At 44.1% G+C, this 14,918-nt stretch overlaps 1 protein-coding gene across 6 annotated transcripts in view; it reads left to right on the top strand.

Annotated features, from left to right (window-relative positions):
- SLC25A21 (solute carrier family 25 member 21) overlaps window positions 1-14,918 on the top strand; it is a 467,052-nt gene that overhangs the window by 406,879 nt on the left and 45,255 nt on the right. For all 6 annotated transcript variants that reach the window (XM_053283932.1, XM_053283930.1, XM_053283931.1 and 3 more), the window contains one exon: window positions 10,025-10,091. In XM_053283932.1, the coding sequence (XP_053139907.1) occupies window positions 10,025-10,091 (67 nt within the window). The remainder of the gene's footprint in view (window positions 1-10,024; window positions 10,092-14,918) is intronic.

The following is a 14,918-nucleotide window of genomic DNA, read 5'->3' on the forward strand; positions in this document are numbered from 1 at the left end:
ATTCTCCCTCTGGGTTTACCACATAATAACACACACACACACACACACCGCCACAGGAACCACTGCCACAGGAGGATGTGCCTACTCATCCTGCAGCTCCAGAAGAAGGACTTGCACCCAGAAGGCCCATTTCCAATGCAGAGCGTGCAGCACAGCTGAGGAGCAGGAAGCATGAGAATTGCTTGCAGCTTGCAAGGGACATTGTGGCCCAGAATGTGGATGGTTCACAGGCAACATGCACCCTCCTCCAAGAACTGGACCACAGTGAAGACCAGAGGCAGGCAGATGGCAGGAGGACCTTCCAGGCATTCAGAGCACGCAGTGCAGGAAGTGGCCAGGGCTAGGGATGTGAATGAACTGATTTGTACACACCCGGGATGCTGGCGGCGGCGGGGGGGGGGTATTCTTTAAGGGACAAGGAGGGTGATCTTACCTCCCACGCCGCATTTCCCCTAGCAGTGCTCTCCCCAAAATCACTGGCATGGGGCTGCAGCATACCTCCTTGCAGCCCTGGTCAGCATCCTACCGGAAGTGCCACATGCATCATACTTCCACGCATGCAGAGGAGCAGTTTCTGGAGAAATGCTTACTCACATCACTGTCTGTTCCATTTTTTAATGCACTAATCCACTTTTGCTAAGCCATCATTGTGAGTGGTTGTTGCACTCGACTGTTGGTGAAGGGTTGTTTTCACAAAAACCTTCAACAGTTTTTTCAATGGGTATTTCGATTTCTATGCAGAAATTGCTATTTTTTCAAGCACCTCTGTGGCTGTGAGTTCAGCTGCAGGGATGCAATTTTTTTTTAAATGTTTTCTGTCAGTAAACACAATTTTAAAATGGTACATTGCCTATGGTTTTAATTCCAGAACACAGGGAGGCATGGTCCTGCTGTTTTATCACATGCAAGAAATGTCCCTGATGCACTGTGTAAGGGGCTTTACTAGCAACTTAGTTCCTGGTGTGTTTTTGGTCACATCCAAAAGGTAGAGACTGTCCAAGTATTTTAACAGGATACTTATCCATTTGTGGTGGTGGTAGCCATGCAAAGGGGGTCAAGTGGCCAGTGCCCCCCCCCGAATTGTGTTGTGGTTTCTGCCCCACATAAAGGGGATACATTTGCCTAGTGCTTCAAATGCTTAATTGCCAATTGGGGAAGGGGGGCTCCCAGAGGGAGAAGCTGGGCAAGTTTTGTGACTGGTCAATTATCCCCTGTGGGTGCAGGTGGGCAGCACCATGCAAAGGAGACAAACTTCAAAGGTGCTGCAACCACCTGATTCCCCATGGGGTATGGGGTACAGTGTGTGGTTTATGCCCTAATCCAGTGGCGGCTTGTGAACACGCCGCTGGGGGGGGGGAGGTGGCAGGAGGCAGCTTTAAGGGTAAATGAATGCTGTGCTTACCTCCGCAGCTGCTGCACCTGAACACTGTTCAGAGAAGCAGCATGCCGCCCAGCAGCTCCTGCGGTGGGGAGTCACCACCGCCACTCACCTGACTGCTGGCGGGGGCTCGGCTCCGTATCATCAAGGTGAGTGGTGGCAGTGATTCCCCACCACAGGGGCTGCTGGGCGGCATGCAGCTTCTCTGAACAGCGTCCAGGTGCGGCGGCTGCGGAGGTAAGCACAGCATTCATTTACCCTTAAAGCTGCCTCCCACTGACCCCCCAGCAGTGCGTTCACGGGCCACCACTGCCCCAATCAAAGGAGAGAAACTGTTGAAGTGTGGCAATTGGTTGATTACCTTTTGCAGGAGGAATCCAGCATCCGAAGAGGAGATACTGGGTAATGGTTGAAACTGCTCATTTCTCCATTGGGTGTGTTGGGGAGGAAGCATGCAGAGGGGATAAACGTGCCAAGAACTGTGAGTGCTTGCTACCAGGGTATGTGTGTGTAACCCACACAAAGGGGTGAAATTTGCAGGTTCCCCAAATGCTTTCTTACACATTGGGAGGGGCTGTCCACCATAAAAACGAATGAACGGGATAACTGCATACCTCCCCATTGGGCTCGCAGCCTGCATTTTTCCAAATTCAATTTTTATTGATTTTAACAATAATAATATTATCATTCATAACAAACAGAATAAGTGAAAATGGACTTCCCGCATACCTCACTTCATGAAAGATTAACTATAAAATTTACCCTTGCTATAATAATAATTCAAAACATAAATTTAAACCCTTACAAACACAGTTAATCTTCCCAACCTGCATTTTTTTTCTAAATTTCGAATCTCATCTCGCAGCCTGCATTTTATTCCCCATCCAAAGGTGAGAAACCAGATATGTGCTGTGCCTGCTTGCTTCCCCCCACTGGGTCAGAAGCCTCCCCCCCACCCGCCCGGCCTTCAGACACACCTAAGGGGGAGAGACTTGTATAGTGCGGAAGCAGCAAGATGCTATGGTCTCTGTGGCCCTTTCTTCAGAAAAGAAAGGCTAACTGAGCAGAGAAGCGCCTTTTTAAAAGTGATTATTCTCATTATTTAGCGGAGTGGGGGAGCAATTGGCCCTGTCCAACCCCAGCACAGCATCCCTCCAGTGGCTATTGCTGGTGTCTAGCTTAGGTTTCTTTTGTAAACTGTGAGCCTTTTATTTATATGTAAACCACTTTGGAATCTCTTGTTGAAAAGCAGTATAGAAATTTTGTCTTGCTATTCGTATTTGTAAGGTGCTCCCTTCATGCACACCATCTGCCCCAAAGTTACTAGCGCAGCAGGGCACTGGGAGGTTTCATAGACAACTTTCCGCGGGGGGGGGGGCACGCCATAGGACCCTCCGCTCAAAGGTTTATAGGCTCCTTTTTCCATTCTCTTAGTTGTGCAAACAGCTGGAAATTCATCTCCACTCAACCCCCATCTGAACAAAGAGCATTCTTCTGCTCCCTATGGGGACACCGCCTCTTCTGATCTGCTATTTAAGGAACTCACAGGGGGACACATGGCCTCCCACCCCTTCCTCTATAGCAGGGGAGGTGACAGGCAGGCAACCTGAGCACTGCAGTCTCCAAAGTGGTGATGGGCAACACCCACTTTCTTTTCACACAGTGAAGAAGATTAGAGCAATAGTGGGCAGAGCACCCAACATGGCAGTGAACATTGCCATGGAAATGATCCTGAAAAGCGTGGAGGAGAAAGCCAGAATGAGATCGAAGCAGAGCTAGGCGATTCTTCAAATTCTCAGAAGCTTTGGGAGCACGGGGCAACTGTTGCCCATGAGGAAGCTGCAAAGTCATCATCGGATGGAACAGATTGCTTGCACGCTCAAGCGCTGCCATTGCAAGTGTGCAAAGAAGTGCAGGAGCAATCTCATCCTTGGCACACCTTGAGGACTTGTTCGCAGATAGGAAGTAGGTCCTGCCAAGAGACAACAGCATCTGGCAGTCCATGGAAGATGTGTCAGGGGGATGACCAGCAGTTAATGGGCAGCTTCAAAATGTTCCTTGCAAGTAAAATGGAGCCAATTCTCCACCACCAGAACACCCACCATCAGCCGTGCTGTGCCAGTGCAGAAGTGGCTGGGCGTCACGCTGTACAAGTTGGCCTCTAGTGTAAACTATATGACACTCAGCAACCTGTTTGTGGTATGCCCCTCCACAGCATGTGAGATTTTCTGTGAAGTTGTTCTGCTGAATGAGCTGTTCCTGGAGGATGTGATTCAAGTGGGCAACCTTCAGGAGGTGATGGCAGGGTTCCAGGAGAAGGCTTTTCCAGGCATTCTGGGGTGTATTGACAGAACACAGGTTGAAACATTGGTGCCCCCTGGCCACCATGATGAGTACTACCACCACAAGCACCACTACTATAGCATGACTCTGCAAGCTCTGGTGGACTCCACAGTGTGTTTCATAGATGTATATGCGGGGGGGGGGGGTTCGGAAGATGCCTCAACACCATGATCTTGTAGATGTCCTCTCTTGTGGCAAAACTGAGGGCTGGGACTTTCATTTCTTCACCACCACCCCCATCAATCGAGGTCCACAAGTTAGATCTCTGCCTCAAATGTTCATGTGTCCACCATTTTGTATCAGGGTGGATGACATCATTACAAACTGGTATCAGGAAGGATGACTTCATTGAGGTGTCCCTGAGTGTCACTCACTACAACTGTACCAGATTTGGTTCAAATTGGTTAGACAGTCCTCAAGTTAGTGCACTTGTGCCTCAAATGTTCACACATCCACCATCTTGGATCAGGTTGGATGACATCATCAGAAACTGCCCCATTGGGCCATTCCTATGTGTCCATACAGTTGTAACAAATTTGGTTCAAATCGGTTAGACTGTCAACAAGTTAGTGCACTTGCGCCTCAAAAGTTTACGCAACTGCCATCTTGAATTAGGTTGGATGACATTGTCACAATCTGCTCCATTTGGGCATCCCTATGTGTCCCTACAGCTGTAGCAAATTTGGTTCAAATCAGTTAGGTGGTTCACAAGTTAGGCCTCTTGCACCTCAAAAGTTCACATGTCTGCCATCTTGAATCGATGTGGATAATATCATCATAAACGACACCGTTGAGCTGTCCCTATGTGTCCCTACAACTGTACCTGATTTAGTTCACATTGGTCCAGGCGTTGCGAAGTTGATACGGGAGGACACACGGATGCACACATGGACACACACACACAAAGCCGGGTGATCTCATAAGCCTACAGGAAAGTAGACTAAACATAGAGGGAATACTTGTGCAACCTATCTTTAACCACTAAAAATGAGAAGAAAGGGCCCAATCCTCTCTTCCCAGGGGAGGGAGGGGGCCTTCCTCCCCAATGGGGGAAGATAGTTTTTCTTTCCCCAGGGAAATTAAAAGGGATCCTCACAAGGGGAATGCAGGGGTCCTCGCAGCCAGAAGTGAAAAGCCATTTTTCTGGATGCTTAAGACCAATGCAGCAAGAAGATTCTCCTTAGGGAGAGTCCTCACTGGTTGTAGGCTCCCATGCAGTGGCGGGTTATGGATTTGCACTGCAACAGCTACCGAGGCAATTCTCCATGACAGCTCTTTTAAATACAGCAATCGTAAACTACATGCATAAATCTCCCCCTTCTCTTTAAGATTGGAAGCATGAAACATAGGTCACTCCTCCTGACCAAAGGTGGTGGCCACATGGCTTCACCAGGCACTGCCTTTCCAGGCAGGTGGCAGTTCCCAGAAACACCAGCTGCAATTAATTTTCATGAGATCTGCCCTAGGCTCCGGGAGCAGCTGCGCAGATACAACACAGCATCAATTTTTCTGGTGAACCGTCCCTTCTCCCACCCACAGCCAACAACCCACCACCCCCTCGCCCAAATTTCACAGTTGGTGTTCTGCGTCTGACCCCATTGACATCTGGAAGTGTGCCTTGCCATCCTGGGTTCTCAATGATTGTGCTTGTGTATGACTGTGTAGCTTGAGAGTTCTTGCAAAGGCAGTGGTGCAAGTGATGTGAGGAAAGGGTTAAAATGTTTTTGCCCTGCCAAAGGCGGGCAATCAATGCTGACTTGAACAGAATGGACCTTGCTGGGATATAGCTTGGGGGGACTAGGAAGAAGGGGGGTTTCCTCTGCCCAGAAGCCAGTGGTTGCCAAACCGTAGTTGATAAATCATCTGCGGCATGATTCTCAGCTTCACAGATTAACCACAGCTTCATCTACCCGAAGTTTGATGCTACGTCTGAATGGGGCCTTTGTTTCTGCAGGCTGGTAACTTTCAACTCACCTGATCACTTATGGTGTATCAGAGTCAATTTTAGGGAACCACATAAGGGAACTTGTTAATGAAGATAATTGGTTCTTTTCCTCTCCCTCATTCAAACTGGAGTTTCACAAATGATAACTTAGGTGAACATGGGCAGGTGGACTTATTTGGAACAAAGTGAAACCAATAAGAAAGTGGAACTGAAACGTACAAGAGCATCCCCCCAAAAGCTCCCTGGCTTCAGTGTGTTAATCAATTTGAACTGAAATGCTTCTATTCTAATGTCAGTGGAATTATTCCTTTGATTTGTTCATTAATGCATTTTGCATTACATTTGGGATTCCTTTCTTTACAAAAGAACACTGACCTTCATTTTACTGAATTGAAAAAGGCTTCCTAATGCCAATAATATTGTGCATTTCACACTGAACGTTCTGTACATCTTCATTGGCAGAGTTCTGTAACTCATCTAAATTCTGTGAACCCCTGATTCGTGCAGGGCAAGTGAATAGGGCCCTAAAGGTACTTTCTGTCGTTGTTTCAATTACAGAACTATGTGGGTAACAGGCTTGGATTTGACAGCAACTGAAGAAAGAGGATATTATATGCATGCCTTCAATCAGCTTTGTATTTGATCCTTAAAGGGAAAATTATGTGAGAGACGGGGAGGAAAACAACAAACTAAGCAAGATCCCAATTTCAATATAATTTGGAGAAAATAACTGATTTGGGTTGGACATGTTGCCAGAATGGATGACTCAAGGCTTCCAAACAAGAAATGGAAACCAGAAGGATGCCTAAAGCCTTAAAGAAGAACAAATTGGGAAGATATGATTGACTGTAATGTTTCAAAATCAACTATTGCAAAGACAAAATTGGGTGGTTGCCCAGAACACAATTGAATGGTGATGTTCATTTAGATGCTTAATGCTGAAACAGAATAATGCATTTTAACTGTGCTTCAGCTAAAGTTGTAGCTGTTAACTCTTTCCTTTTCCTCCAAAATATATAAATGTGGTGAGGCTGGCTGACATCCTGTCTAAATTTAGTGGAAAAATTCCTTTTGAAATTTAGTAGTCCTTTCGACTACTTCCTGAGCAGTAAAAGGTAAAGTGTGCTGTCAAGCTGGTGTTGACTTCTGCCAACCACAGAGCTCTGTGGTTCTTTGGTAGAATACAGGAGGGGTTTACCATTGCCTCCTCCGGTGCAGTATGAGATGATGCCTTTCAGCATCTTCCTATATCACTGCTGCCCGATATAGCTGTTTCCCATACTATTCAGTAAATTTGTCTGGATGTCAGCCACTCCCCCACCCCCTTCTCTTTTGATATTGTACTGGAACCAAGTTACTCCATATATATGGCTGCTAATGCCACACTATTTTGATAGAAAACACATTGAATCCTAGAATTTGTCATATGACCTTTAGAAACATTAACATCTCAATCATCACCATTACAGCCTTAATTAAATATAAGTTTACCATAAGTAACAGAGGCACACTATTTCTTGTCTTTTCATCTTAGGCAGAAAAATTGCCTTTTAGTTTCTGGAGTTGTGAAATCTAGTCTCTTTTCCCTCACTGGCTTTTGCCTTTATACTTCATTTTGGGCAGTTACGCCTACAATAACTGCTCTCGGACAGCTCCATCGAATGCATATGCCAAATGCCTCTTGGAGGGAATTTGCTCTCTTCTCTACATCCTCACAGTAGGTTTTAAACATTTTTAAATTTGTTTTTTAAAAGCTCAGGAAACTCTACTGCATTAATAGCATCCCAAATCTACTAAGTATGCAACAAAAGAAAGAAAACAGCAGGGGGTGGGGGAGAAAAAAGTTAAAATCCAGATTAGGAAAGAAGTGAGGACTACCTTGCAGTAGAGAAAAGTGTCTCACCATGAAAAATATTGACCGACATCTATACTAAAGCTCACATGAAAAGTTCAAAAAAGCACTCATGCTGCAGCCACATGCCCGCTTCTGAAGTACGAGTGCTTAAGTGCAAGTGCCCCTGCTAACTGGGCAAAGAGGCACCTTTTACCATGGTGATTCTCTTTATTTAGCAGAGGGAGAGTAACTGGCCCTATCCACCCCCAGCACAGTACTTCCAATGACTGTTGCTGGTGTCTATCTTATGTTTCATTTTAGAATGTGAACCCTTCGGGAACAGGGAGCCATCTTATTTATTTGTTATTTCTCTGTGTAAAATGCCCTGAGCCATTTTTGGAAGGGCGGTATAGAAATCGAAATAATAATAATAATAATAATAATGATGATGATGATGATGATGAAGAAGGTGGCAATTTTTGCTGATCTCCCCTTTCTCCCCATGCATGAGTGGAAATCTTATTCTGGATACTGCCTTGTGTACAAAAATAGTAATAACATAGTATCACTGACCTGTAACATGCATACAGATAATCACATAGATTCAGTTCTTCCATTGTCTAATTTATTTCTACCTATGCCATCCACATTTATGAATAACAGATTCCATTCTTATGCTGTTGGCCAAGTACCAGTTTCAGCACCTTTGATGAATAATACTAGCTGGGCCTTGTTCAGAACATTTCAAAATGAAATAGATGGTGCTATAATTGACAATGAGGTCATGTACATGACCAAGCTTGCTAGTGGTGGGGAGGGTGGGCAGGGAGGCAGGCCCACCATGGCACACGAACAGCACCATGGCACATGAGTGGCACCATGACACATGAGCGGCAAAGCAGGATGCTGGAGGAGGAAGTCCTCTGGCTACCCTCAATGTGCCAGGAGCTCCGTGCACTGAGGGATCCTTCCTCAGCATGCAACCCAAGCATACACATGACCTCGGTGCTGGGATGAAGGGCATGCTCGGGCCGTTAACCAGGCTAAAGGCTGGGGTAAAGAGTAGGATTAGGTGGTGCAGCAGCACTGGGATTGGGAGTAATCTCGGCGCACCACACGAGCAGCCTAACCCAGGCTAGGCTGCCTCAGCCTGGCTTAAGCTGCTCGTGAGAAGAGCCTTAATGATTTTGTTTGGCGGTCTTCTAACATAGGCTCATGTATGCTCCAAAAAGTTTGAAGATTTAAAGCTTTTCCAAAATACAAAATCTACTGCCCAAGACAGCTTGACTCAGTTTATCCCCGGCTAAGGCTGCCTCTGCAGAAATATTTGTATAGCCACATCTTCATAGCAGAATACCCGGGTTCTAGTTTGTGCATTCACAGTGCATGTGCTTTACATTATCTGCTGTTTCCCATATTTCTAGATCCAAATGGACATTTCCTTTTCCCTCTTTCCACATGCCCCTTAGGGTGCACAGGTATACAAGTAAAACCATTATACTCATTTGCTATCTAATATATCTATCTTTTAGATATATGAGATAGATACATCAGCTCAGATGTGTGTTACACATGCTACTGTCCAGCAGTGGCAAGTCACGCAAAAGACAAGGGCTCTGGAAGAGAATTTTATGGAAATAAAATCTACTGATTTTCAGTAAGGCAGACAATGAACAATACTTGTTCCACTTCTGAGTATTGCCTAAGCTTTACCAATTCCCTCACTTCTACCATCTGCATGCAGGCTTTTCTTCAAATAAAATCCTTTCCACCAATATGTAATTCCTGAAGACATGCCAGTCACATAATGGTGGCAAACTGCCACATGAGGAGAGTGTAATACTACTCTAATGCTAAGACAAAAAGTCACATTCACTTGATTTGACATAAATCATTGTACTGGATTTGTTTGGGGAAAATAACATACACATCTGATAGTAAAATTAAATTGTCAAGTAGCAATTCTTACATACTGAATGGAATTATCAAGGAATGAAAGACAACTCTCTAAACAAATGTCTGTCATTTTCCTGGGATAATTTATTGTGGGTTTTTTTAAATACTTACCTTTTATTAAATACCATAAAGACTATCTGTTTGGATTATAAGCAATTAGGGAATAATTTTTTCATCTTTCACAAATAAAGTCCTTCCTTCTTGCATAAAACAATAATCTAATCTACATAGGCTGTCGGCTGAATTTGTGTTTACTCATGGCCAATTATTGTTATTATTCCTGCACTGTCAACTAAGATTTAGGTTGCAATCCTCACAGATTTTATTCTAGTTTAGTCCTGTAGAAACCGACGGCTGTATCTCAGGATGAGTAATTTAAGGACTGTGGCAATCATTATATAATACGTAAGAAAACACAGCTTCACTATTGACAATAAGGGCTGTTCTTAATAATTAAGAATGCCTTGAGATTAGCTGTTTTATTCTGAAAAGGAAACAGAATTACCACTTGGCTAATGTTCTTACATACCTGGACTTCTCCCCCACCCCTTCTTTCTTCCTGCAATAGATTGTTTGGTTTCTACAAAGGCATACTCCCTCCAATCTTGGCTGAAACACCCAAAAGGGCAGTAAAGGTAAGGCATTTTCTTCCCTATTGTATGAAAAAGAAAAGCCAAATCCCACTGAAACACTTCTCTTGCAACTGAAAGTTAATAATTTACAGAATTGTAGTCATTTGAACCCCTTAAGAGCCAGATTTCACATGACTCTAAAAGTATTGTAGCCTTCCTTCCTTCCTTCCTTCCTTCCAAAAATAGCTGCAGGGAACCTCTCCCCCACATGCCATGGTTGCCCACCTCCCACAAATGCAGCTTTCTTCCCCACGAGGGAATATTATTAGCATTCACAACAGCTTCCCTTCTGGGTTAAATATCAGCTTCATAAGAATAACTTTTCTTAGGACCACTGTTGTGAGGGAAAGGGTTAAAACTCCTCCTCTTCCTATTGTTACAGCCCCTATCAGGACCAGGGTCCCCGTTTTCAAAAAAAGAGAGGGGAGAGGGAAGGGGGACAAAGAAATGGAAGCACAATGATGCTCTTTAGCTGCACATGAAGTTTGGCTCTTATTTTTCATCTCCAACTGAAATTAAACCTAAGAATTTGCTCACATTGATTCCTGCTGGACTAAAGCCTCATTCAGACATTATAAAATCACCCCATTGTAGCCATGTACACTGGGGAGAAGGGAGAGGAAGGCTTGCCCCCACTGCTTCAGTCAGCAGGACACCCTGGTATTAAACACAGCTGGGCTTGTCTGAAGAGGGACGAGCCGAAAGTGTGATGGTGAGACTGGGTCAATCCTGATGGCAGGCACTTCTGGCAGGCAGAAGTGCTTGCCATCACACTTACATCTCTTCCCACTTCAGACAAGCCCAGCTGTAAGCATGAGCAGCGGGGTGCGCTGTTGAATGAGGGGGGGGGCAGGACTTCCATTCCCTCCGCCCTGCTGTACACAGCTACAGTGGGGCAGTTTTATAGCATCTGAATGAGGCTTATATGGACCCTGTATCTAATCCAGAAGGGCCATTATGTTTTTATCCCTTGTTACCCATTTTTCCCTTCATTCTTCCTCTGTTGTCCTCTATTCCATACACGCAGTTGAATTTTAGACGGTAAACATGAGACATGAGCCTATTCTGTAAAGTGTCACATAGGCTAACAGTGTCACATATGCTATTTCTAAATCAATGAATTAAATAATTAATTAAATAATAATAATTACAAAGGCTGATGTTCACACTAGCACTGCCCTGGTGCAACAGTGTTGACACCCAGCCTAATGCTGCACCCTCAAAAATCACCCCTCCACCCTCACATGTGCCATCGGGGTTTTTTACTATATTCCCTTCCCTCTGAAGCCCCTGTTGCCTCCTGAAAATATATTCTGAGCTTCTTGCAGCCCTCAGGGATATTTGTGGGAGGCATCGTGGAATTCAGAGGGAAGGGGACGTTGTCAAAATAACCCCTCCTCCTTCACATGATGGCACAGTGTTAGTCTGGATATAGGCACTATTGCACCAACACAGAGCTAGTGTGGATGCAGATGCAGAGGGAGGCTGGCGGTGGCCCATGTTCGGCTGTCACCGCAGCCCCCTGGCCCCTCCTCCACATCTGTCGTCAGACGCAGGGGGGCAGCTAGGCACGCCCCCACATCTGATGTCAGACACGGGGGCATCGTCTCCCTCCCAAATGGGGCCGTGAGGCCCTATCTGGAAGGGAGACTGGCCTGTGCTGTGTTGGGCAGCATGGGCCAGAGCGACTCTCCCTGCCTGTAAAGCAGCACAGGCCGATCTCCCTCCCAAACAGGTCTGTACAGCCCCGTTTGGGAGCGAAATAACACCCCCCCCCGTGTCTAACATCAGACACGGCATGTCGGGGCTGAGAGGCACAGCCCCTGATTGGTGGCGGCCCGGCTTCTTTGAACCCGTTCGCCCAATGGTGGCTCTGCCCCTGTATGGATGTTAACCAGTATTTTGTGATACACCACTTCCCCTCTGGAATTATACTATTATTATTACACTTCTCGTTGCTATTATAAGTATTATTATGTGACAAATAAAGAGCTCGTTTAGAACCTGATTCTCCTTATTTTCCAAACTGCACTGTGAAATGAATCAAAACAACAAAATAAGCCATGAAAACTAGACTGTTTAAAATATTTCTGAGGGCTTGACGTGAGCACAAACTCAGGAAAATGTTATATGGTGACTGTAACATCTTCAGCAAATGTTCAGATGAGGAGTACCCCAGTTAACAACCAAACTGTGAATAAGTGCTGGAATATCATAGTAAATTCTTAATAGAATTCTTGCTCCCCTTGTCCTTGTCCACACTGGGCTGAGTGAGAGATTCTGCCCATGGAGAATGACTCATTATCTGTTCTTCTGGAATGATGGTGGCCTGATTCCAGTTTCCCGACAAACGTACATCTGGAATTCAGTTCCCTAGTTGTATCCCTGCATCTCAGATAAAATTGTCGGACCAGTTACTTAACTTACACTTAAAGCAAGAACTGTCATAGAGTGCTTGTTTTGGATAAGAAAGCCAATCCTGTGGTTACATGTATGTAGATACACACACACACACACACACACACACACACACACACACACACGCATGTAGAGAGTGTTCAGAATTTAATACATTATGATTAGAAATTATGACATAGTATATGGAGCTTTTCTTTTTTAAAAAAAAGTCCAAAATCAAACAATATTTTTACTCAAAATTCTAGGGGGGCATTCAGGGAGAGAATAAGAGAATATAACTTAATTTTTATTTTATTTTTTAATTTAAGCTTTGAGGAATTGGGACAACTTGCTTTGGAGAATTTTTCTCTGAGCTTGAGATTGGGACTTGTAATTTATTTCTTTTATTTATTGGAATATATTCCACCTTTTTATACCTAGCCTGGGGCACTTGCCACTGGCAATCAGATTTGTAGATGGCTGATCCCAGGTTTTCCTGTTTGGCTCTGATTCCTACCTGACCCCTATGCCTGGTCTGTTTTGTCACTCCTGGTTCACTACCTGACCTTCCTGGTCCTGACTTCAGAGTCTAAACTATCCTGCACTGGTTGTTCATGACCCAGCTCTGACACAACTGCTGCATTGGGCAGTGCGGGCCGGAGCGACTCTCCCTGCCTTTAAAGGCTGTGCAGACCCATTTGGGAGTGGAATAACACACACACACCCCATGTCTGGCATCAGACGCAGGGTGTATGTTGGGGCCGTGAGGCGCAGCCCCTGATTGGCAGTGGCCCGGGTTCGCCCAATCATGGCTCCATCCCTGGTAATTCTACCTTGCCAATTTGGGAATACAGTACAGATAACTTCCCTTGCTCTGCATACTGAGGACTGGCATAGATGCAATGCTTTCCATTCTCCTAATTTAGGCTAGGAAACTGGGAGTACCTCTTGGACTTCCATGCTTCTTTGCCTGCCCTCATGCCTTCCTTCTCACACGTGCAAATTCTCACTCACTCCCATTCTTGGAGCCAATGATAATTAGCAGTACATCTCCATCAGCATTTTTGCTAACCATGGTTGTTAGTTCAAAACACAGTTTGCCAACCAGATTCTAACCCTGTTTGCAAACTGTGGATTAGTACTCCAGTTATGAAAGTGAGGACAGAATGTGCATAAAAGACAAGAGGATTAAATCCCAACACACTAGAAGCAAGTTACCCAGAAAATGGAAACAATGGTCTCCTGATCACCTAATTTCTCGTGCTTTGGGGATGTACTAGATGACCCTTGGAATCCCTTCCAAATTCAATACTATAATTCAGGCTTCATTGCGGTAATTTTGCACAGCTGCATCTGTACCTGCCATTCACATCTCAGAAAGTTGCAGAGAAAGGCTGCCTTGAATTATAAAACTGCTGTGCTGATAAAAGATCACTCAGATAAACAAACAAGGCAGAGTTCCTGTTGAGAAGAAAAATATAATTGTCTATTCCTTTGGTAAATCCATTTGCATGTAAAAATAAAGCCATTATAATTAAGGTAATATGTCACTTGGACGCCATGTGTCAAAGACAATTTCACTTTGAAGAGTTCAGATCCTTTGTCTGTCTCTGCCTCTTTCTGTCTTTCTTTTTTTTCCTTTCTGAAAAGAAAGCTGGTAATTCTGAAGGATGAAAAGCCACATTTTATAGCCCTGATTTAGTCTGGACTTGAAGAAAAGATGTGAACAGTGCCAGTACAATGGTTAACAGATGATTTTGTTGGGCAAATACATATTTTGCATGTGCTCCTAGACATTTTTACCTTAATGTTATTGAGACATATGGTAAGTACTTTGTCTTATTTTCCTCTGTGGAACTTAGATTTACTTGTATCTTTGCCAGATGGACAGCACCAGTTGTTAGATGTATGAACAATTATTTTCCCTTCGATTTTGTGAAGAAAGGCTTTTTTTAGTTTAATAAAATACCAAATATAATTGATAAACCAAAAAATGCATTGCTCTATCAAATCAGGCTATTTATTTTATTGTTGAATTTATATACCACTTTTCATTAAAATAATCCCAAAGTGGTTTACAATATAATTTAAAATACACAATTAACATAATGCACAATTAAAAGTACAAATATTAAATTTAAATATAAAAACAATATATCTATTTAAAATTTTAACAAAACAGTAAAACACAAGATACAGAGCAGCAGCAAAGAAAACAGTTCTCTCATATAAAAGCCTGGGTAAAGAGCCACGTGATTTGACTTCAGCACTTCAAGCCTGCATTTTTGCAAAGGCCTACTACTCACTAATGAGCCATGGAAGCAAACACAGAAATTTCTAAGAAATTGTCTGAGTTGGTTTGTGCAACTCAGCTCTTTACCAGTATTCACATAAGTCTTGTTCAGCTCCAGAATGGTCCGTATAATATGAAAC

This window comes from Hemicordylus capensis, chromosome 1, assembly GCF_027244095.1.
Source record: "Hemicordylus capensis ecotype Gifberg chromosome 1, rHemCap1.1.pri, whole genome shotgun sequence".
Lineage (NCBI taxonomy): Eukaryota > Metazoa > Chordata > Lepidosauria > Squamata > Cordylidae > Hemicordylus > Hemicordylus capensis.